Raw genomic sequence first — 23,888 nt, 5'->3', positions numbered from 1 at the left:
TCAACCAGTTAGTTACAGGGGTGGAGGGAGGGAGACAGTAACAGTACAATAACAGTAACAATGATGGCTATAATAAGACTTTTGACTACATGATATATAGTATGCAGTGTGTGTATATACATATGTATGGAAGTATACTATATATTTACATATATGGTAAGAGTATATACTGGTAACAATATATACTTATTGTATTTGTTGTCTGCTGAAAGTCTGACCCAAACAGCTGATCTGCAGAATAATACATTAGTAGGAATATGGAAGTATAATATTGTTCCAAAGGAAAAGCGATAATGTTCTAAATATAGGATTCACTTTTATTATTATCATTATTCATATTTTTTTGGGGCCTTTTTCAGGTGGCCACAATATTGCCCCCATCCTCAGCAGTACGTTGTTTACCTTCCTCCACTGGGACTGATGCTGCTTCTCCAGCCTGGGGATGTGCTGACGGCCACCCGCTGAAGGTAAGACACTGACTGTGGATAAGTACCTCATACAGCCCCACTTCAAAAAACCCAAACTATCCCTTTAAGGTAGAAAAGTGCTATGAAAGTGCAGTTTATTGACTAGTTTTGCTGCCTGTAAAATCTGCTTCACACACACCTTTAGTCTTGTTTCAGTGAAGAGCTCAGAAAATAGTGTAAAATGTTCAGTTTTTTCATCTTCCAAAATGACTTTGTTTGGCATTTTATTCCTAATAAGTGACTTTTGGTACTTTGGTTGACTAGTAGGTCTTTTGTTGAAGTGCTGCTCAGGCTGTTAGTGAACGTGGAGATCAATAAAAGTGACATGAAGCAGATTTAGCTCTTTTTTCCAGTTGGTCATGGCTCAGTCCAGAAAGCAGTAACTTCCTGGAGTCTGTGCTGGTTGGCTGGCAACAACTCAGAGCCAAGAAATAGTCCGGCACGTAGCCCCTCCCAATTGTTGTTTTCACACTTGGGTTTTTGTACAGATGGAACAAACAAAAAATAAGATGTTTAGTGAGCTTTAGAGGTGCTGGTAGAAAGTTTTTGTAAATGCTGGATGCAAACACACTAGCTGTTTCACAGTTTCCAGTCTTTATGCTAAGCTAAGTTAATCGGCTGCTAGCTGAGGCTGTACTTCACAGAGAGATTGTGTATGCATCTTTAGGCATCATTAGCTGGTGATGTTGGTTCATTGTTGGAGCCTTTGTGTCATCTGATGTCACCGCAGCCAATAGAAACACCTCTCAACAACCTTCCCATGATGACATCAGATTGCCATCTGTCTGAGGTTTGTGGAGGTCAGTGTCAGCGCAGTGATTTCCTCCACGCCGTCTGTACTGTCATTTGACTGTTTTCTGCCAAATTCAGCCCGTTCACAGGCAGAGGGAAGGGGTTTAATGTCTTCTCAGACTTTAGGATTTTAAGTGATGGTGGGCATTTTGGAGGAAATGCAGCTGCTCCAGTGCAGCAGTAGTTTGTTTTGCCAGTTTCTCCTGTATGTGAGTGAAAGCTGTGGTAGGCAGTTTATTTTAGGTGTTGTGGGCAAAAATTTCACAACAACCTTTCAGCATTGTAATTTCTGTGTTGTGAGATGAAACTAGACCTGCACCTCCTCTTGGCTGTTTTCAGCCTGTAGAAAATGCAGCCCATGATGGGCCAATCACAGGTCATTTCTGATAGGGGCCATTCTCATTGGCTGTTCTACAAATGCAGATGTGCATGCACGTCCCTTCAGATGGTGAAGGTCTAGTCTTGCGTAGCCAGATTTATCTCCACATGATGCAACAGCCTGATTCAGTGGCAGAAAATCCACCAACTAGTGATAAACTTTCAACATGTCAACGAGTGGCAAAGAGGCATGACGGTAAACAATGGGGAATAACCTTTAGGTATATGTGTGGTGTGTACGTGTGCATGCGTGGTGTACTAGCCTCTCTTCCTGCTGCTAGATGGCACTATCACCTGGGGTGCTCTGCTATGAGCTGTCAAAGCACTGGAGGGGCGTCTTTGAGAAGACAAGTCGCAGTGAGAGGGACCGGGGTCTTGGCGAGGCTCACGCTGTGGTGAGCAGGTCCTACCAGGTTTCACAGGGTAACCATCTCCTGCTGCTGATGTTTGAATTTGTGGATTTGGTGGGAGGGTCTTAGTGGAGTGATATGAAGCAGCAGACAGTGAAAGGCGGAAGGTTTTGTGTGTGTTCAAACTGCCAACTGCAGCTAAAGGATAAGGCTGGCGTTCCTCCAATCCAGTTTGTTCCCACTGAAGATGTAAATCTTTAGAAACACTTCATAAGTATGTGGTTTCATTTTAAGGCTCCTAAAACAGCTGCTTATTGTAGTTTTTAGCAAATGTTACGGAAACAGGAGGAAACAGTGCATTATTGGGGACTAATTTCAGTGGCAGATTAATCCACATTTGGCGCTCTAAGTTAATATATCTAGCAGCAGGATGGTGTATGAGGGACTGAGTCATGATAAACTACACAGTCTGTCAATGATGATGAAACAACATATCGGCCAGTTAAACATTGTTGGCTTATTGATGGCTTTAATAGTTTTTGTACAAAAATGGCGCTTTGTTGCACAGAGGAATAAGATGAATCAGGCTTTGCCTTTGAATTAACAATCAACTCTGCACCTCTACGCTGCTTGTTTTGCTTCTTGGACTGACAAAATGTGGCTTGTATAAAAGGTTGGGCAGCTGCGCTCAGCTCTCTAAACCCTGTGCACAACTTGCCCAGCACCAAACAGCAGGTGGAAGGTGGAACATCTAGCAGCTCAAGATTCAGATGTTTTTCTCAGGAGTTGGTGTAGACCAAACAAGAGCTGAATCACTATCAGAGCTTGTTTGATGTAAACAGCTGCTGGAAATACTGACACTGAACCAAACAGTACAGTAAAACTACAGGCTAAAAGAGGCTAAAATGCACCATAAAGCTGCAGAGTTGGTGACAGCTCCTCCAGAAATACTTTCTCATTGCACAGAATCCTTTGATCCATTGCTATTTAAAAAATATTGATTTAGTTATTTTTTGTCTGGATACAGATGAACTGAGGAAAAGCTGAACCATGATTAAAGCCAACAAGTAATTATGGTATGTAAACACACAGCTCCAGTTTTACTGGTTCTCCTGGTCCAGGTCCAGAATCTTTGGAGGTTCTTCAGGTTCTGCCGGCTCCAGCACCTGACTGGCATCCTGTAGGGAGGAGAGAAAATGGTCCAGTTTTTCAAAACTCGGGTTCCTGTGTATCTGTGTGTGTATTGTGCACATTTAAAATGGAGCGTTTGGGAAACAACGTCATGTTGCTTGTTGTAATGAGTTCACACCTGAAACAACAGCAGTGGTGATCGACTGGTTTGTTTCCGTTTGGTTAGCACAGCTAGGTGCTATAATTAGCTACTGTTGTTTGTGTTTTTAATTTAAAGGAGTTAAAGGAAGATCAGCTCTGAATGTTGTTCTGTGATATTCGACGCATTGGTGATGTTGACTTTTTCTCCTACTGGCCTGGCATGGAACCATTTTTACATTCTTGTGTGTTTGGAGATGTTCTGTAAAACGCAGGTTGTGAGGACAGAAATATTTTTTCCTTTATCATTTAAAAAAATATTTGTGTACGTGTGGTCAGATCCTCAGCGCTTTATTTTAGGAAACAGTGAGCCGCTCACTCTCTCCTGCTGATGTAAATGTTCAGACACTGATTGATGGACTCACCCCAAATGGTTCGGTGAAGGCTCTGGAGCCGCTGTACAGAGGGTTGGGGATGGAGACCAGTGTGGGCTTCATCCTGCTGCCCGCCGCGCCGTCCTCATCCTCATTCTGTCACAGAGGAAACAATTGGAATGATGATCAGCTGTTAGCAGCGTGACCATTTTTATTTTCTGATTGCATGTATTGATTTGACCTTTATTTAAAACCTCTTTTAGGTCAGAGGCTCCTTTTAGAGGTGAGATGTGGCCATGATGGCAGCACCAAAGCAGTCGACAAAATAATACAAGAAGGTGAACCATGAAAAGAACAGAGACTCCTGATGCAGTAATTTACAGATTATTTTGAAGATTGTAAAAATTCTTAAATTTGGTTTGTTATCAGATTCCTCCATCAGTGCATTTACATGCAGTGAAGCAGCCAGGCTCCAGTCAGCTCTCTAGTTAGCTGATTTCTTAAATGTCATGTAAACGAGAAACGTGGTTTCTGTTGGGTGGATGAAAGGAGAGGAAATGACACAGAGCAAAACCTCCTGGTATTAAAAATAATTCCACCCAAAGCCAAATGTAAATAACACAAAGAAGTCAGTTTCCACTGCTTTGTGGAAAGACTTTCATTTGGTCTCCTGTTAGGCTGTACTAATGTTAGAAATCAAATTTCATGCATTTTTAATTAATGAACTGATTCAAAATACTGCTGAAAATGTGTCAGGCAACCTTGAAAACTGAATCTATTTCACTTTTCAGCCAACTTGAGTCTAGTGTTCACTGTTTTTTATCCATTTATGACAATTTAGTGGCCACTAAATTCTATTTGCTGTACAAACAGTATGCTTCCTCTAGGCGGTATTAACAGGAAACACTCCATAAACTGTCATTGTTGTGTCAACAATACTCAATTATATCTATCAATCAAGCCAGATAAAACCGGTCAGTCAGCCAAACTCTGAACTTGTCTTAAGGGCATAAAAACCTGAAAACGAACATTTAGAAACAGTTCGTCTAAAGATAAAATTCCTCTGGATGATTTCCAGCATCACCAGAAGGAATCTAAGTTATCTTTGATCAGAACGTTGTGCTACGAAGTGAGATCAACGGGTTGGGGAGGTATGTTGAGCCTACAGAGTTTTCAAAGTGATGAAGGTGGCTCTGATGCACGCCTAACCTGCTCCAGAGGAGGGTAAAAAACCGCCACCCTTTCACTCATTTTTTCCTTAGAATTAGAATTAAATAGATTGTCAGCTGAGGGATACGTTGAACTTGCCGAGCTCTACGTTGTTAATGTCACCAATCAAAGCTGCATTCAGCTGGTGATGCAGAAAAAGGTTTTTTCGTTGTTTACTTCAGGTAGTATTTTACAAAGCATGCTATCCACACACTGAAAGAATGATGAAGGCACTGAAACTGTAGACCACAGTGGATTATGTTTCTATACTTGGTCCTGATTTGCTGGTGAGTCTGTTTTACACTGTCGGCATTGCAGATAATAGAACACAAAATCGATTAGTCCATTGGTATTTATCAGATAGTATTCAATCTATAAAAGTCATTTTACTTTGATGGACTGTGTCAAACCTGAATGTAACTCCAGAGTATGACGTTTAAATCTGTGGCATCAAGTTTGAAGTTTAGCCTCCCTGTAAAGGTTAGTTTAGAATCAGGTGCAGGTTTGGGTTTGATTAAGAGGCTCTGGAATGCATTATTTCATTGAGTATAAAGGTACGTGTGTGTGTGTGTGTGTGTGTGTGTGTGTGTGTGTGTGTGTCTCAGTCTCACTCTGAAGTAGTGGAAGCGGAAGGCGTCAGTCTTGTGTTTGAAGATGTAGTAGCCGAGTGCAGCCAACACACACACCAGCAACAATGACACCAAGATGGCCGACACTGTGCCACTTGAGTGGGCGTGGCTTCGGGAGGCGTGATGGGAAATCTGAAGATGACAGGTATGACAAACAAACACAAGAAAATTACTTGATATATGAGGACAGAACCCTCACCACTGCACGTCTCTCTCTTACACACACACACACACACACACACACACACACAGTCTTCATCTGTCTAGCTCTAATTACCATGGCAGCTACACTTTGCTGCACCGTCGGCATGGAGAAGTGACTGGTCAACAATGTTGTGGCCACAAAATCTAGATTTGATCAACAGGCAGGAGCTCGCAGTGACTGCTGGTCAACAGGTAGTAATTAGATTCTCTCTCTGTGAGAACATCTGTCGTCCGAACACATAAAAAACATGGAAATGACAAACTTTGCTGCATTTCATCCTGGACTTCTTCCACTTTAAAACATTTCTGAATGGTCATAAATTTAATCTCTATCTTATAACAATGCTTGAAAATCAGACTCTGACAGCTTTACTGTCATGGGTGGTGAGGAGGAGGAGGAGGAGGACCATGATAGGACAGTATTGAAGGCTAAACCTTGACCCTCCTTGTTTTTCTCTCCTGGGTGGTGTGATGTGGGAGGACCTTGGTTGCTCTGTGAAGATGTATCTTCAGCTTCAGGTACTTCACCGTGTCCATGCTGCCCTCTTCTCTGATCAGATATGTATTAAACTTTCTATATTAACGGAGGGTCATGGAGTTACTGCAGTTACAAGTTTTACACATTGCAGCTATAATGTTTAAAAATCATAGTCAGAGGTGGGTCTTTCTGGATTAGTTCAGTGTTTTGATCAGGGTTGTAATTAGTTTAATGGAATAAAGCACCCTGGTGGACTCAGCATAGGCAAAGAAGTTAGTTGGTGTTTTTCTCATACTTGTATTCTGACGTCTTTTGTTGTTGTTTTTGCCAGCTGAAGGCTGTGAGTTCAGACTGTGGTTGAGAACTTGGTGACCTTGTGTAGATGTGTGATAACCTGATGATGCTCAGAGAAGGAGAGCATAAATCAGCAGCACTCAGGCCTGTTTCTGGTTAATCCTCTGGGCTCCACGTCACTCTCCTCTGACACATGAACTCAAAAACAGATATCTTTGATAAGGATTCAGGGGATATTTGTTTTTTGTTTTTTTTGGTTGAAGTAAAAGGCAAGCAAGCTTGTCTAGGTTTGTCTAGGTGGTCCCTGATACAATTGCTGCCTCTCCCAGGAGAGCCCCCTCCACCCCCATTGCGTACATATAATAATCTTCTCAGGTGCTGCCCAATCACCAGCCAGTGAGTACAGCCCTTGAAGGATGTTATAGAAACTGAAATGGCCCCCACTTCTGTCATACAGGAACTGTTGATTAAATATGTATCATTACACCGTAGTAACAGCTGCAAGATACTGACGACAGCTTAGTTTTCACCGGCTCATGGATCCATATACTGGAGCTCCTGGTGCAGAACTGTTGAGGTGTGTTCAGACAGAATGGGGACGTGTTTCTATTGGAAGACAATTCGCAAGACAAAGAACCGATCAGAAGGTGACTGTCGAAGTTCAAAGCCTGAAGAAGATTCACGTCTGAGATCAAAAGGTGTCAGACTAACTTCGTCCACAGTAAGTGGAGAGGACGAGGATGAGTGGACAGCAGGGGAACACTGGACATTAATTATTTAATTCACATTAGTGTGATCGAGTCGAGTCTTCATCTTCTTTTGTGCCCCATATCATGAATATTGATCAGTTGAGATGTTATCCGGGTGGAAACTCTGATTAAATCTTCTTCTGATGCAGACCAGAGAGGGAAGGTCACCGTGGCGCCTCCTGGTGGCTGAGATCTGAACCGCAGCAGTTCACGGTACAGCAAACATTTTATCTCATTGTTAGCACGCTTATGGAAAGAAATCTGAAGAATTAAGTTTTGTTTTTGTTTTTTTTTTTTCAGTTCACCTTGAGAGAGCAGGAAGGTTTGGCCAGGACTGTGTTTCTGTTAACGTTAAAAAGACGCTAACGAGGGTCAGAACAGCGACATTAGGATCAAACCAAAGGTTGAAAATAGAGTCTTTTCTACATGACGCCTGCCCTCTAGTCAGCTGCACGACCACGTGATCACAGTGACGCTGACACAGTTCAGGTTTGCCCAGCGTGGTGACGTCCTGCTGGGAACGTAACTAAACACATCAACACACCCCAAGAATGGCCATTTCCATCTTTCCATCTGTGTTTTTACATTTGGAATTCAAAACCCTGAATGTAAACCCCTCAAAACTGATTTTTGGGCTCATTACTTTCTTTTTTGGAATTGTGGATTATAGCTCGTCTCCTGCCTTGGCCCTGCCTGACATCCACTGCAACTGCCACTACTACGAGTCATACTTCCATTATTATTACATCCACTATCATTGTGATTGCATTTCTGTCTGTCTCACTCTCTCTCTCGCTCTCTCTCTCTCTCACCCAGCTGGTCGAGGCAGATGGCCGCCCACCCAGGTCCTGGTTCTGCCTGAGGTTTCTGCCTGTTAAAAGGAAGTTTTTCCTCACCACTGTCGCCAAGTGCTTGCTCAGGAGGGAATTGTTGGGTCTCTGTAGATAAAGAGCTTGGTCTGTACAGCTCTGTATGGAAAGTGCCCCAAGACAACTTCTGTTGTGATTTGGCACCATACAAATAAAATTGAATTGAATTTTAATTTTTTTTTTTTTTTTAAATCAACATTTGGAACACCAACCCTCCATAGTTTCTGACAGGTGGAGGCATTTCTTTTAGTCTGTAACTTTGTCAGCTGTTCTCTTCATGATCCTGTTGTTTTATTTCTGTTATTTAATTATACATTTCACTTTAACTCTTAATGGGACACTACTGCAAAAAAGCTTGTAGTCTACCCTGTATAAATAAAGGTTAAACTACTACATTACTGACTTTATTCAACACACGTCCATATTCATATATGTAGGATTGTGGAGATTATCAGTGTTTCAGGGATATAAGAACCATAATGATCCTGAGCCTTAGTTCTTTAATACCACTGGTACATTTTTTTTAACACAACTGTATATTTTTGATGTCTTATTATGGTTTTGTGCTTAAGTCATTTCCTGTTTTATGTTGAAAGGTCACTGTCCTCATGTGTCATGTTTTGTTTTACTTCCTGCCTTTGTGTGTTTTCTGCCTGTTTTCTGTGTCACATGTGTTTCATTAGTTAATCAGCCTGTTGTGTATTTCTTTCCATGTGTTTTCCCTCTTTTGGTGGTATTTATCCTTTGTTTTTGGATGTTCTTCAGTCTGCTCCTTCAGTCCTGCATTTGGGTCCAATCCCTTGTTTTCCTGTACCCTGCATGTACAAGTGTGGCATTTATTTTGGCACTACTGTTCCCATCATGCTTTGGGTGATGTAAACAGGAAGTGTAATAAGCTAGCTACATCTTGAAGACAGTACATCTTTATATAGACTCAGAACCAGAGAAGGAAGTTGTCCTAATTATCTCTGGGTTAAACCAGCGTCACTCACCGGTACAGGAGGTGCTTTCAGGGGGGCCTCGATGACGTGGATGATCCCGTTCACAGCAGGAATGTCCCAGTCCAACAGCAGCCGCTGGTTCACCAGCTTACGGCTCTGAGGAGACAAAGACACTAAATCAACGACATTAACTAAACTTTTCATTGAATTTGTAAAATAAACTTCATTTTAACAAACATCTCTCATTTTTTCTGAGATTTTGTGTTTGGATTCATGAACCTAGGATGTGTGTTTGTGTGTGTCTCTCTCTCTCTCTCGATCTCGCTCTCTCTCTCTCTGACCGACCTCATTGTTGCCGTGGGTGACAGTCAGGTTGAACCCAAGCCTGGATATGATGACTTCCCGGTGTTTCAGATCCTTGAATGGTCGTCTGCTGTGATTGGCTGAGATGTGATACTCAAGATCTCTACCAGACAGAGTCTAAAACACACACACACACACAGAAACAGAATAGATTTCACTGACAGCTGTAATGCTGTAAAGGTAAAACATAATTTGGAATCATTACATAAAAGTTAATATATGTGTCAATGTGGATCTGTCTACTTCTTGAAAATCCAAGCATATTGTTGACACGTGCTTCAGTAGACCTGTATCCAAACTGAAATACTAGTGTACTCTCGGGCTCCAGCTCTGCCAAATTTGGCAGACAAGCATACAAAAAATTTGAGTATTTAAATATTTCTCATTATTTGAGTGGCTCCAACATATGTTAATTTTTGTGTAAGTTCTAGTAATTTGTACTGTACTGTAACTATTTCTTAAAGGCAAATATATGTATGAATTAAAAGTAAAATATGATTTATATACATTCACATGTTTCGGGAATTTACGTATCAATATATCTACTTTCTTACTTTAGTATAACAAAGTAGGTTGATACAAACACTACTAATTACTAATTATGTTTCTGACTGAATTAACACCATGTGTGGAGTTCCTCAGGGCTCATAACTCGGACATCTTTCTTTTAGATGTTTCCATTAGTCAACCTGTTTGATTTCTTTTTCTGCACACTGTTGAACATGTTTTCATCCAGTTGTAAATGTCTAATTTTTTTACTTCTAAAGGGTTGAGGCTGTACAGCACCTTATTTTGGGTGAAGCCGGTGTTATGGGGAACAAACAGCGTGACCTCTGACGCCCTGTGAGACAGAAATTCAACGAGTTGTCTGCCCTCCAAGGATGAGCCGCTATAGTCCAACAACAACTAGAGAGAGAAACAGAGAGGACAGTGAAGTTATTCAGGATTACAATCAGGTTCTTGTCAAGATTTCATCATTTCATCATGAGATGTGTGCTTATATCTGGTAAAATCCTAACAAAGCAACAGCACACAAACACACCAAATTTATTTATGTGGAGCTTTAAACAGTTGATTCAGAGTGATTTCGGTCCAGCAAACACTACTGAAACAAACGGGGACCACAGAGGCGGTTCGAGTGTGTGGACCTCGTCAGGTCCAGATGTTGACTCGACGCTCTCCCGTGTTTTGGTTGTTTGTTCCTTTTCCAGTTTTGTCTTTCAACTTCGATTGCTGTTGCTAGCTACAGTAAATACATATCAAAGGTCTCGGTTGTAATCAGTTCACACAACCTACTATAAATTTCTCGAAGTTGGAGACAGACATCCACATTTTTGAGGAGGTCATGTGACCTGAACACACCACATATACCACATAAATCAGATTAGACAGACAGTTCTGGCACAAGATACTCATGACGTAAGCTGACTGTGTGTTGCAGTAGCTGCTCTATGAACAAAGGAGCTCTGAAGTTAATTCATCATTAACATTATTTATATTCTTCACCAAGGTCACAAAATCAGCTGACTTACTTTGTTGGTCTGGAAGCTAATTTATACGTATAACATATAATTTGGAATAATTAGCTTGTTACACAATAATAAACATGGAAAACCGTGTGTAATGTAACTAACCAAATGACTCTGTTCTGGATAAAGAAATATTGTATTAGCACACGCTGAATGGTCATTCAGACAAATGCTGTTTTCATATTATTAAAAACATAAAACACAGAGACCAACACATTCTGATCAGTCACCATGACGGCCTGATACTGGTGAACTGCTCTAATTAGCGCTGCTTTGCAGTTTGTCAGACTGCCGTTGAACAGGGGGTCTCATTTTATTTAGATATCTGATAAAATATGGTACAGCTTGGTCTCAAGCAGCAGATGTTGAATCTATATGATGTTCAGGAGACGGACAGAACTCACACTGTGGAGGCATAACAAGTCGGAGCTGCTGAAACATACAGTCGATACATTCAGGCCATGCAGAAGAAAAGAGGAACGGCGCCGGCAGAGAGGAGAAACCAGCAGGAATCAGCCAGTTATTAAAAATACGCTTTGAATGTGGCTTTTCAACTTTCCTCCACAAGTACAAGACCTGAAGAGATATGGAGTTCACAAGTTCTTTCTCATAGTTTTGTACTTTTAGAGCCTCACACTTTAATCTCTTTTACAAGTCAGACCTTGACCTGAATCCTCCTACAGTTTTTTATTTTTATTTTTAACTTCTCCTTGTTGGCTGAAGTCTTCCAGAGCTCAGTTATCTTCTGGGGGAGACAAGTGTGTTCTCTCTCACGAATTAATAACTCATAAGTCTGTCTGTCCTTTTAGAGACTATTATATTTTAATGTAAGTACATACTTATTTTACTGATTTCTGTAGAGTTTGTAGTTTGTGTCACCTGCTTTGTGAAGTACAGCTGTTGACGTTTACTGTCACCTCGTTTTTATACTAAAACAGCTGTTGATGGTGTGTGTTTGCATGCCACTGTTCTGCAGAGGACTAAAGCACTGAGGGGACAAAGTGAACCACCCTGTTTAGTTCTGAGACGTCTCTTTGTCTGAGGACAGAGAGGAAATGAATCCATGATGAAACCCACCTGGATCAGACCCAGGAAGCACTTCATTCCAAAATAGGGCAACACTGAAGTCCTGATCACAGAACGTGATGACTGATGTCTGCAGATGAGCTATTTTAGATGATGTCTTTCCTGCTGCGAGCAGTCTTTACCTCAACATGATTTACAATGTTATATGAAATAAATGAAAAAAAAACATTCCTGTGTATAGTTTAAAAATCACACTTTGGTGTCCAATAAACACCTTCCACAAAAGAACCCAGCAGAGTCTCAGGAAACACTTTTTCTGTGTTGTGGTTAACAGTTGTGGCTATTTTACACCTCAGATTTCTAAATTTCTTGTTTTCTCTGTGCTCTTAGAGATTTCCAATAGTATTGAACTAAGAATGTTTTCAGTCATGCTCACAAAGCGGATCGAGAGATGGCAATGACAGCCCATCACTTTAGTCCAGACTGAACTCATGATCTCATAAAGTTTAATACAAAGATCCAGAGATGTCCAGAGTATAAATCCTAACAACTTCAGTGATCCCCTGACTTTTCCTGCAGCACCACCAGCAGGTGGCACGCAGGTTAGCATGCTAACATTCGTAATTAAAATGTTGAACATGGTAATTATACCTGTTAAACATCAACATGTTAGCATTGTCATTCTGAGCATATAAGCATGCTGACATTAGCATTTAGCTCTAAGCATCTGCCTCAGAGCTGCTAGCATAGCTGCAGACTTGCTTTCCCCATTTTAAACTTGATTGAAAGGAAATATATGTAATGGAAAGTTCATGTTTAGTTATGGTTTTGGGTTAATTTCTTGTTTTGTGTTGTAGCGTCTCTCCTCGTGTCGTCATTTGTTTTACTTCCTGCCTTTCTCTCTTTCCCGCCCTTGTGATTAGTTTCACCTGCCCCTCGTTATTCTTCCCTCTCGTGTATCAAGTCGGTGTGTTTTCCCTCTTTGAGTTTTAGGTCATCGTCTGTATTCTTCTTCCTCGTGCCATACTGGTTTGTTATTTGGATTTCTACTTTGTCCTTGGATTTTGGCTCGGCCGGCTCGCTCCGTTTTTGTTGCTTGCATGTTTTGTTTGACTGGAATCAGCTTTTGTTATTAAAGCTCTCTTATTTGTTTCTTCAGCTTGCCCGGCTGAGTGTTCTGCATTTGGGTTCTTGAACTGCCAAACAGGTTCATCATAAACTGGTTCCCGTTTTTGTGGGTGTCCTTCCTTGTTATCAGGTCAGTCAGACTTTACATCAAGAAATTAACATTTTAAATCACCAAATGTTTCTACAGGTAGATCTGACTGAGAGGGCTCTGCTCTTTGAGGGAGCTCGTGAAGATTCCATTAACAAACACATGAACATTAGATCTCAGTCAAAATCACCATGACCAAATATCTACTCCATCAGGAGGAGCTCGGGGTTTCTGTGAGTGTGTGAGTTATTAAGGCGGTGCTGTCCTGCCTGACTATGACTGGATGTTTTTAGCCAGCACAACACTGCACTGCACAAACTATGTTATTATTACTGACACGACGGCAGAAAGAAGAGAACCAGATGATCCCTTCACAGCTGAATGGTGCAACTGTCACACTCACCTTGTAGAAGATGGAGAAGTTACTGTACGTGGCGAGGACGTTGGTCAGGACGCCGTTACAGAAATCTCCATTTCCAACGTAACCAGCAGGACACACACACGAAACATCTGCACGCACACACACACACACACACACACACACACACACACACACACACACACACACACACACATTAATATCTCTCATGTGTCCTCCCAAGTTTGGAATTCAGGTCTGACGTCTCAACTGAAACCTTTGATTTGTCATTAAGCAGATTTTCACAGACCGACTTCTGGAGAGTTACAGTGGAGTGAACTGTTACTGACCTGTTGGATTTATAAATATATTACACATGTTGTCAATAAACCAAACAGAATATCATTGTAATCCTAAAATATTTTCATTTGAGACATCATCTAGAGTGAACTTCCAACGTGCAAGTTTCACTATTAGTTCATCCTTCATCATGTGAATTACCAGGTGACAGAGTAGGTCATGAGAACAATTGTTCGTTGCATCTCTGGATTATAAAGCCAATAAAAACAGGCTGTTTGTGTCTGAGCTGAAACCACAGAGAGCTCTGTGATGAGCAGCAGACTCAACCGCAACAAATTAAACAACATCACAACCTTACAACCTTCCACAATCAGGAGCCAAAATATCTACTGATAAAAACAACAGACTGCGCTGCCCAAGTACCTTTGAGCCTGTAGCAGTAGGCGTCGTACATGGTGCTCTGGTCCACAGGTTCTTTGTAGAGAACCAGGCCCACATGATTGTCTCCACACTTGACCGAGGGGAAGCGGGTCGGGTATCCCGCCTTCCCCCCCTCCAACCAGCCGGCCACACACAGATGCATTCCCAGCTGTCAGGACGAGAGAAGATCGATGACAGCAGGATGAGTGATCGATCACAAGTACCAGCATGCACTGCTTTGATCCAGACAGGTGAAAGAAAAGAGTACTTGGCAATTAACTGGGAGAGGTTGTTGTAATACGGTTGTAAATATTGTGCATCAACACACAGGTTGGATTTCTGATCTGACCTCAACTGTTCGACAGGTTGATTGACAGCAAAGCTTGATTTATATATCTGCATTACACCACATCGACCACAGCTACATGCACAAGCTCAGGCGTGGCTGGCGGGCGCAGACACGTTGGGGCTACAGAAATCAAAGCACAGTGTGACCTGATCATGTTCCGTACATGCGTCTGGTGTTGTGGAGATTCTGCAAAGAAGGTAAAATCTAATGCTGAACTGTCAATCAAAACCGACGCTGTACGTAGGCGGGACTCCTTCAAACTCTGGTGTCAAGCATCAATGTGGCTTCACAGTTCAAGAGTGAGTAAGAAGATGCACACTTTGGTTGTGTTGTTTATCAGGACAACAACGGCATATTTAGAGAGGAGGTGCACGCTGCTCTCACTCACAGCTGTTGAGGAACGTGGAGCTGGATTTTTTATCTTCTAACATTCGTGTATTGACCTGTCTGGTGCCTGTATGGAAATCCCTCCAGTAGGTGGGTTTACCTGCTGTGCATCTCCCAGCTGCTTCAAGCTGGCCAGCGTGGCGCCCTCGGCCTGGCAGGCGGCTTCAGCCTGACTGAAGTTCATCTTGTACCTCCCCTCCGGGGCGCGCAGGTGGAACACTCCAGCTGTGTTGGCTGAACCACAAACACCAAAGTTATCTTCACGTCAGATCACGTCGTCCTTTATGGCTCAGTGCGACGGTCTAATCGCTCCAGGTGAAAACAGAACACAAGGCATTGATCTGAGGCTGAGAGCTCTACTGACACAAAAGCCTGCGACTGATTTAATGGATCAATCTACAACTAAGAAAAATCCTGGTCTCTGATTGGCTGTCAGGTGTTTGTTTCCACTGAAAGAATGAATGAACTTTGACCACAAAGCTGCAGTCAAGTCACGAGCCCCAGGTAAGAGCCGTCTCTGGGTGTTAGCTCAGAGCCTCTCAGGCCTGAACGAACTCTGGGCGCTGCCTGCCTGATGCCAGCTGAGTGCTTTCTGTGTGTTTACGTGTCTCAAAAAAATCAAACAAAAAAACAATGTTCTCCACAACATCACCATGGTAACACAAATGCTATAAAGGTCAGCTGCTGTCGAATCAACAGTTACCATAGCAACTGAAACAGAGTAGGACATGGAGCCAACATGGCTGCCGCCGCATGCCGGATGATTTGGACAATCGGCCTGTCGCGTGAGGTCAGTGCTGATGTGTTACCATGGTAATGCAGGTCCTTGCAGGTGGCCATGGCGTCACAGCCTCCGTTGTCTTCCAGGCAGCGGTCAACAGGGGGCACCACCTTCTCCAGACACTGGACTCCATTACCCACGTACCCCGGCAGGCACTCACACTCACGCTGGTTCTGGTGAAACCAGATCAATCAGTTTGAGTAATCAGAGTAATCAATAAGAAGCAGAAAATCAGGTTTCTCTCCTCCATCCAGCGAGGTTCCTGATCCCATGCTGGCACATTTTACATGCATGTTTCGCTATTGTGTCAGATTAGACTCAATAAGAAATGTGCTCAGGCTCATTTTGTAGTTGAACTTTCTTCTGATTCTTCCTCCTGATAACACAGTGAACACAGGAACAAACAAAATTAAAATTCTGAAGAAAAAAATGAAGGATTTGACTCACTGGACCGGTGAACTTGCAGGAGGCAAAGTCACTGCAGCCCCCGTTCTGCTCCTCAACACACCTGGATCACAGACAGACAGAGCAGCAGCAGCCTGATGTCACATCTCTGAATGTTTTACATTCACCAAACACCCCCTCTGATAAAGAAAACCACAGAGGGGAAATGCAATTGAGAGAAACGACGGCCACGCCCACCTGTTGATGGGCTCGCAGGAGTAGCCGTCTCCTTGGTAATCGCTGTGACAGGTGCAGTTGACGAGCAGCCCCGTCTGGTTACAGTCTGCGTTCTGGTGACAGCCACCATTATACTCTGAGCACAGGTCTGGAGCTGCACGGTGTTTAATAAAACTGTCATCTGCTCTGCTCACATGGTGGATTTGAGTCATCTTCATATTTACACAGCCTTCTCATTATTACGCAGTGTGGGCAGCATACTGTACAGCAGTATGGGACTTCAGATACACACATTTCACATCTTTTTCTTTTGCCAGCCATTTTTTAAAACTTTATTAATTGCTCAGACATAATATAACAAATATAGAGGATGAAACCCTGAGGAACATCTATCAGTTTTTGATATATTTTCATGATCTTTTAATAGTCTCGTCTCAGCAGCAGTGGTTATGAGGTTTAAGCGCTGACTTTCAACTTTGAGGTTTTCTATCCAGAATGGGTGAACAGTGTCTGTTGTGCTGGACAATCACAAATCGCACAAACATCTGAAGAAAGCAAGCCTCCCCTCCCCCATCCGTATCACCGTCTGTCGCTGCAATGTTGAGAGCAGCTGCATCATTAGTGGGTGTGGAAACTGTCGTGAATCAGACTGAAAAGTCACGGAGAGCCAAGTCAGACACATTACCTCAAACCACCTGATCGCTTGTTTCACTGCTAAAGACCGGACTGAAGGAGGAAGGCCAAAATCCCAAAACAAGCAGGAAGTGAAGCTGGCTGAGCATCACAGGGAAGATATGACATTTAAATATGCAGTGTGCAAAAACTAACTAACAAAATGATGGCATGTGCAGCCATTTTGTTCGCAGTCAGGGGCCTTTGGTTTATGTAAATTTGTCCCATTATCTTTCACAGTTCTTACACTGTTGATCCTCTGTGGATGTAAACTCCCTCAAATCAAAGCTGAAAGTCAACACTGGCGCTTCATCCATCGGGTTCTCAGCTTTCTTCATTCGAATGAGAAAAAACTCTGAAGTTGTTTACTTGAGCCGGGGGGATCAGGGTGACCTAACATCCTGCAGCAGGCCTTCAGCCAAACATTTTAGGAGTTTTCATTGTTATCAAGTTTTGAAGGTCAGAGTTCTACACTCTGTTTCCAGTTTCTCATTCTTTGTGGCTACAAAGCACTTTCTACGCTATTATTAAAAAAAGCTATTAATACTGACTCAATCACAGTGCTGTGATGAGTTCGAGATGTCTTATCATGTTGCTATTTCAACTACTAAAAGAATCATTATCATCATGCAGACAAAAAGGCTGCAGGAATTCATTATCTCCAGCTGACAAATCATCCTGAGCTGCAGAACACTCACGTGGCTCTGGACTGCAGACGGTGCCATTCCCCTGAAATCCAGTTTTACACTGACAACCAACACCCGGCACACAGTCCGCCTGGGCGTGGCACTGCCGGCACTCCTCTGGGATCGAGCCTGGACAGACAGACGGAGGGGTGATTCATCAAAGACGGCCGTTAAACAGGCCTTTGACACTGTTTATAGCTGAGCTGTATAACAGATAACTGCATGTACAAGTACTACGAACAGTTAAATGACTTTTAATCTTCAAGCACAAAACTGTTTGGTTAAAAAAGGGTGTGGCCTAAAACTGCACATAGGAACCAAGCAGTTAAGATAAAATAAGATAATCTTTTACTAGCCCATCAGCATCAGTCAGAAAACAGATAGATAACTAAACAATACATGAAGGAAGTTACACCTTATTGCACATATAATATTGACATTAACAGTTCACAGTTTGTTATACACTGACATCACACGTGAGTGAATGAGTCAGACTGGGTGTGTGTGGTCTACTGGGAGCAGGGCTGGTTTAAGTCTGACAGCAGCAGGAAGGAAGGACCTGCAGTATCTCCCCTTCACACACTGTGGGTGAAGCAGCCTGCAGCTGAAGGAGCTGCTCAGTGCTGTCAGAGTGTCCAACATGGGGTGGGACATGTCCTCCATCAGGAATGATGGCTTAGCCATCATCTCCCTTTGTCCCACCAGGTCAGGGGGTTTCCCAGGACAGAGGTGGCCTTCTTAACCAGTGGATTTTAGAATTTCGTATGAAAAGAAAAAGAAATACGCTGTGACCGCTGGAGGAGGTAAAAGTTAAACTGTAAGTCTGGTGATATCCTATTCTTGTTATTATCGGCAAATCCCATCAAAAGACCAAAACCAGTAAAGGTTTGATCCACCTAACAAGTAGTACGTGTGTGTCCAGATCCTGATGTATCGTATTTTAATTTATGTCTTCAGTGGGAACCAATGAGTTTGCTGAGAGCCACAGACAGAAGTCAGAAAGTACTTAGAGGCACATTAGTTTTGGTCTTTTCATGGATTTGCGGACAACATTACTTGTATTGAAGTCCTCACATTCAGGAGGAAAACTCACCTCTTTCGCTCTGGCAGCGATCGCCCTCCCAGCCCGGCTTACAGACGCACTGTCCAGAGCCCTCCATGCCCTCATCGCAGCTTCCCTGCTTCCCACAGTTGCAGACTGTGAAAGATAAATAACACGACTCAACCTCCCTCACTCTGCTAATTCAAAATAATATGACAATAGAGTTTTTTCAGGCGTCCAAGGTTCCACAGTATCAGTCTGGTTCATTTTCTCCAGAGATGATGTTCGGTGACTGACAGCTGGAGCTCTCTGAGGCTTCTCCATCGGATCATCAGTACAAAAGATAAAAAACTGTGTTGGAAATCTTCTGTAAAAGTCAAAGGTACAAGCCTATGGTAATAAACCATGGAGGGAAATAAACTGCACCTCCCGGCGTGCACTTCAGCAATAAGCATCGACTTACGGAGCATCAGCATCGTGCGCTCCGCTGATTGGTGGAGCTGAAGCTAAACATTACGTTTTGTAACCTGATGAGACATTCAGCAGGTTTAAATCAGTCTCTGATTCTGGATCAGTTTGGGATTAATTCAGTAACCATGGCGATGGGTTTTGTTCCCAGCTGCACCGACAAAGAGTCTTGAACGAGCGGCTGATTCACACCTGTGACTGGCCTCCTCTCCACAGCCAGCAGACTGGTGCGTTCACAGACATCGAGGAGATCGTTAAAACTTCGAGACCTAAATGGCAGATGATCAGCAGCTGGCTCGAGTTTTGAACTGGGTCTGCTGGGTGACTGAGTGAAGACAGCTGGCAGGTTTGTCCTGAGCTGGAAACACACCCAGCTGTGTGATGGTGAGTGTGGAGTGTTGCTATGGCGACAGACTGCAGGAGAGCTGATGGGGGTGAGACTGTCTGCTGATTTCAGATTTTTTTTGGGGGGGGGGGATTAAAAAGACATTATTGGAGGATAAATGAAAGTTCTCATTTCTACTGTGGTCTTAGAGCTGGATTCATAATCGTGACGGTGACGGCAGGTTTGTACGTAGGCTCAGTAACGCTCACCTCCTCAAAGATGGAGCTACACATCGTGGCTACGGCAGAAACGGAGATAAAACATCGGGACAACAAGAGCTGTGATTGGTCAGCTCGGCCTTCTCGTGTTTTCTCCTCCAGGTTTCTGAAGCTGGTGGAGATTGTTGGTAGTGAAAACAACAAACGAGCTGAAGGATGGTGATCTACTCCATACGTCCAGCAGAGTTATGTCAGCTGACGTCATGACCGCACATCAGTAGCCTCATATTCACTCATGAAATAAGGTGATACAGGAGCTACCTGGCATACATAAACAGGTGTGTACTGATGGTACAATCCGCTTCACTTAAACCAGTGAGAGTGATGGCCAGCCCAGGGTGAACATGAGAAGCTTCTATGTGAATATTTTGAAAGTTGGTCTTTGTTGATAAAAAAAAACAGCGAGGAGATATTAAAGGTTTCAGAGTTTGAATGTGGATATTTATCAACCTACAACTGGCTGTTGGTACGACACCTTTCAACTGGACTCAGTGTCTCACCACATTCACTTAAAACAAATGTCAGATGGAGATCTGTGCTTCTAGAGAATACACTAATATATGATGCTAACAACTACAACATATCTATGTCTTATGATGATTTTACTGTGAAACTGTCCACAGAGAATCATACTACTTTATTGTGGTATTTTCTTCTGAAAGGTAGATCTCACAAATAGAGAGTCTGATGTCTAGCTTGGGTTAAAACACACTGTCCTTTAATTTAGGGTTTCTGGTGTACCTGTACAGTTGGGGCCATAATAGCCGGTGGCACACAGTTCGCAGGCTTTTCCTCTGAAGCCTTGGTTGCACGTACATCTTCCTGAACCACGCACATCATCGTCGCAGACACCGTGGTTGCCACAAGGGGCCTCCACACCACCTGGACAAACTGAACGAGGACGGGCTGGAGTCAAAAAACTGTGTTTGTTGATTTGTCAAACACAGACGTAAACAATAACTTTAACAGTCTGCTTTCTTTAACACTACGGTGTCATCTATACTTCTGCTACGACATGTCAAAATGTCTGCCATGACAAAGTTCAATAAAACCACACAACAGGGAAGATGTTCATAACCAAGACAAAACCTAGACTTAAATGGCCCAATGGTGAGGTCCTAAAAATGAGCACTGCCTCTACGGGACACAAGATTTTCTCCAGAGCCCTGCTGGCTGGATGAGATGAATGTCTGACTACGGGAGCATCTTCTCCATGTGCCTTCCTTCCTTCCTTACCTTGACAGTCTCGGCCGTAGTGGTTTTTGCAGCACTTCTGGACCCAAGAAGGAAAACGACAAACTCTCTTACATCCCCTCCGACCATAAGGATCGTCCAGTTCGCTAAACCAAGGTGAGTGCCCCAGCCTATACCTGGTGTGAAAGTTCAAACAATTCTCCGTCTTTCCCTGGAAGAAGGCAGGACTGACATTTATCTCTCCACATAGTTTTCGTCTTGTACAAGCTGCTCATGTTTAGAGTTTTTTGCAGATTTTACCGTGTTTTGGTGCTTGTAGGGGCAGGATGGAGGGTTGAAGCAGCGTCCACAGCGTCCCTTTTAAGATTTAAGATTTTAAGACAGAAAGTTTCAGTCCACCTTCCAATACGAGGACAAAGGCTAATGGTCGTAGCTGTATTACGGCCTGGACACATCAGAAAGTGGCACGCAGAATTCATCCATGTGTCTTCATGAAGTTCTTTGTTCTAGGAACTTGGTGATGTGGTTTATGGGTGAGTTATTATAGCTGGCAGGCTAACTGCTAACATGCTAGTACAGCTCAGTCACAATAGGTCTCCAAGCTTCTTTATATTGAGTCTGTACCATAACTGGTACTGTTTTGTGCTCAGGGTTGCCATTTCATTTCTCAATAAAGAGTCGCTGTAGCAAGATTTAACAAGCTTGTTAGCTCGGTTGCTAATGTGACAGTATGTTCACAGTTTAAACAGAAGTCAGGGGCAGGTAAAATGAGCAGTGAGTGTGGCAGATCTAATCCACGTAGGATCACATGTTTGCAGGCACACTAGAAGCTCACATTAAATTTGACTGTGTCTGAGCTGTTGTTTTGTCATGTCTTGTGTTTGTGCCACCAGGAAAACCGTCCAAAAATGCCCTGATCCACAGACTACCCAAGTACAACAGATGTAAAAATAGGTAAAAAATTGCACTAATATCAGTACTTATTTTACTATCTACTTTATAGTACGAGCATTAGCAGTTGTGTTGTGAGTGTTAAAGCAGCAGTCTACTTACGAAAGTGGTTCTGTTCTCCAAGGTATCACAGTGCGCTCCCAGACCAGGTGGCTCCAGTAACTGGTCGATGCCATAGGCCAGGCCCTCTTTGAAGGTCAGGTGGCGCTCCACTAACCTGGCTGCGTTCTCGTTAATCAACACAGCTCCCTGAACATTCAGACACACACACAGACACACCCATCAAAGTAGAAGAAAGCAAACTGTATATCTGTGGTGTAGATTTTTGTAAAATCACTTGATAACCTCAGGAACAGCGGTGAGAGTGAAAAGCAGTTTGAACAAAAGTTGTGTAGTACAACGTTTCTTTCTTGTTTGTCACTATCAATGATAAATGAAGTCCAGTCACCAGCTTGACTAATAATGTGTTCAGATACAGTATTTAATCAGAATATAGACCTTTTTTTTAGACCTTGTTGACAAAGCAACAATTATTTGAATGACATTTTAACTTTTACAGGCAAACTGATTATAAGTTGATATTTTCTGCAATGCTACCTTGGGCTAATGTTGTGCTTTCAAACGTTTTGTGCCCAGCAGACACTAAAGGGCGGGCCAAAATCTCAAGGCACACCTGAACACATATCCATGCAAAATAACCTCTGTAACGTGTTCTCTCTCTGTAAATGCTTATCTTTATTCACTAATGCAAAATAAACTTTGACAAACAACTATATTACTCATGAAATTATTTCTTGTTGACAAAATAATTCGAGAATTCATGACTAAAATTACATAAAAGCAGCAGCACATCGAAAATCAGACGGGCCACAAAATTAAAAATGAGATGAACAGTATGTGTGTGCGTGTCAAAGACAACAACCACAAAAGAGATCAGTCCAATCCAGTTCACAGTCACAAAAACAAAGACGACTCAAAGCTCTGCTCCGGGTTTCACTGCGGATCCCCACAACGCTCCGCCAAGACAACAGAGAAACTCCAACTGGGAGACACACACATCCATCCTGCTGCCCTTTAAAAGTATTTTTTTTATTCCTTTGTTCATCAGAAGCTACACATTGAACAGATATGTCAAAGGATTACACCACCCTGTAAAGCTGACTGAGGGGGTCACATGAGGCCTTTTTATTCTGATTAGTGGAACCTTTGGGTCCATGTGCATATGTACAGCCAACCTGTTACCTGTCAGCTCAAGTCTTGTTTACAGCTTGTTTCATTGGTGATAAGTCAGCGTGAACATGACGCAGAGCAGAACTAAACAACAACAACAACAACGGATCCGTTTTCAGTTTTCAGACAGCGAGCGCTGACTGTCACCACAAGGATGTTATTGTTGTCGTCAATAAGAAACCGTGTTCTCTCCAACATCACCATGGTAACATGAGACAATACCAGTTACTATAGCAACAGCCATCTGCCAGGTGCAGAAGCCAACATGACTACCTGTTTGATGTGTGTGTGTGTGTGTGTGTGTGTGTGCGTGTGTGAGAGTGTGTGTGAGTGTTTTCTTACCACCAGGGTCTTGTCACAGCTGTACTTGATGGTGGATCCGTGCATGGTACGGAAGGACGAGTATTTATCAGGCTGACTGAGACTCATCACCTACACACACATGCACGCACGCACATGCACGCACACACGCACGCACGCACGCACACACACACACACACACACACACACACACACACACACACACAGAGAAAATCATGAGCTGTTTCTAAAGCTACAGGCAGTCAGACAGACCGTCCCTCCTCCTGCTTCTCACCTCCTTTTTAATTTTGGCTTGATTGATTTTGGATATTCATGCCATCATTAATGACCCTGTGACCTTTCCTCTCCTTTGGGCTGTCAATAAAATA

General features: G+C 42.8%; 2 protein-coding genes across 4 annotated transcripts in view; one reads left to right on the top strand and one right to left on the bottom strand.

The window, feature by feature from the left end:
* Window positions 1-9,061, top strand: part of ccdc71 (coiled-coil domain containing 71) — a 42,906-nt gene extending 33,845 nt beyond the window's left edge. Inside the window, exons 4-7 of one of the 2 annotated variants that reach the window (XR_013077834.1) lie at window positions 360-467; window positions 5,445-5,613; window positions 7,343-7,406; window positions 8,010-9,061. The gene's annotated coding sequence lies outside the window, so the exon portion shown is untranslated. Of the gene's footprint in view, window positions 1-359; window positions 468-5,444; window positions 5,614-7,342; window positions 7,407-7,493 lie in introns of both variants that reach the window. The other variant, XR_013077833.1, reaches the window with a different exon arrangement.
* The window catches only part of stab1 (stabilin 1), a 68,211-nt gene continuing 46,825 nt past the window's right edge, over window positions 2,503-23,888 (bottom strand). The window contains exons 52-70 of one of the 2 annotated variants that reach the window (XM_076743883.1): window positions 23,542-23,631; window positions 22,072-22,218; window positions 21,319-21,375; window positions 21,061-21,229; window positions 20,566-20,715; window positions 18,805-18,909; window positions 17,724-17,840; window positions 16,375-16,507; window positions 16,180-16,240; window positions 15,761-15,905; window positions 15,052-15,185; window positions 14,219-14,384; window positions 13,541-13,647; window positions 10,153-10,272; window positions 9,349-9,483; window positions 9,055-9,159; window positions 5,451-5,600; window positions 3,682-3,786; window positions 2,503-3,165 (exon numbers count right to left, since the gene is read on the bottom strand). In XM_076743883.1, coding sequence (XP_076599998.1) covers window positions 3,088-3,165; window positions 3,682-3,786; window positions 5,451-5,600; window positions 9,055-9,159; window positions 9,349-9,483; window positions 10,153-10,272; window positions 13,541-13,647; window positions 14,219-14,384; window positions 15,052-15,185; window positions 15,761-15,905; window positions 16,180-16,240; window positions 16,375-16,507; window positions 17,724-17,840; window positions 18,805-18,909; window positions 20,566-20,715; window positions 21,061-21,229; window positions 21,319-21,375; window positions 22,072-22,218; window positions 23,542-23,631 — 2,274 coding nt within the window. In that variant the 3' untranslated portion in view covers window positions 2,503-3,087. Of the gene's footprint in view, window positions 3,166-3,681; window positions 3,787-5,450; window positions 5,601-9,054; window positions 9,160-9,348; window positions 9,484-10,152; window positions 10,273-13,540; window positions 13,648-14,218; window positions 14,385-15,051; window positions 15,186-15,760; window positions 15,906-16,179; window positions 16,241-16,374; window positions 16,508-17,723; window positions 17,841-18,804; window positions 18,910-20,565; window positions 20,716-21,060; window positions 21,230-21,318; window positions 21,376-22,071; window positions 22,219-23,541; window positions 23,632-23,888 lie in introns of those variants that run through there. The other variant, XR_013077832.1, reaches the window with a different exon arrangement.

The sequence above is a fragment of the Chaetodon auriga genome, chromosome 2 (genome assembly GCF_051107435.1).
Source record: "Chaetodon auriga isolate fChaAug3 chromosome 2, fChaAug3.hap1, whole genome shotgun sequence".
Taxonomy (NCBI): Eukaryota; Metazoa; Chordata; class Actinopteri; order Chaetodontiformes; family Chaetodontidae; genus Chaetodon; species Chaetodon auriga.
The sequence above is the reverse complement of the archived record's forward strand: the minus strand, read 5'-3'. Positions and strand labels throughout refer to the sequence as shown.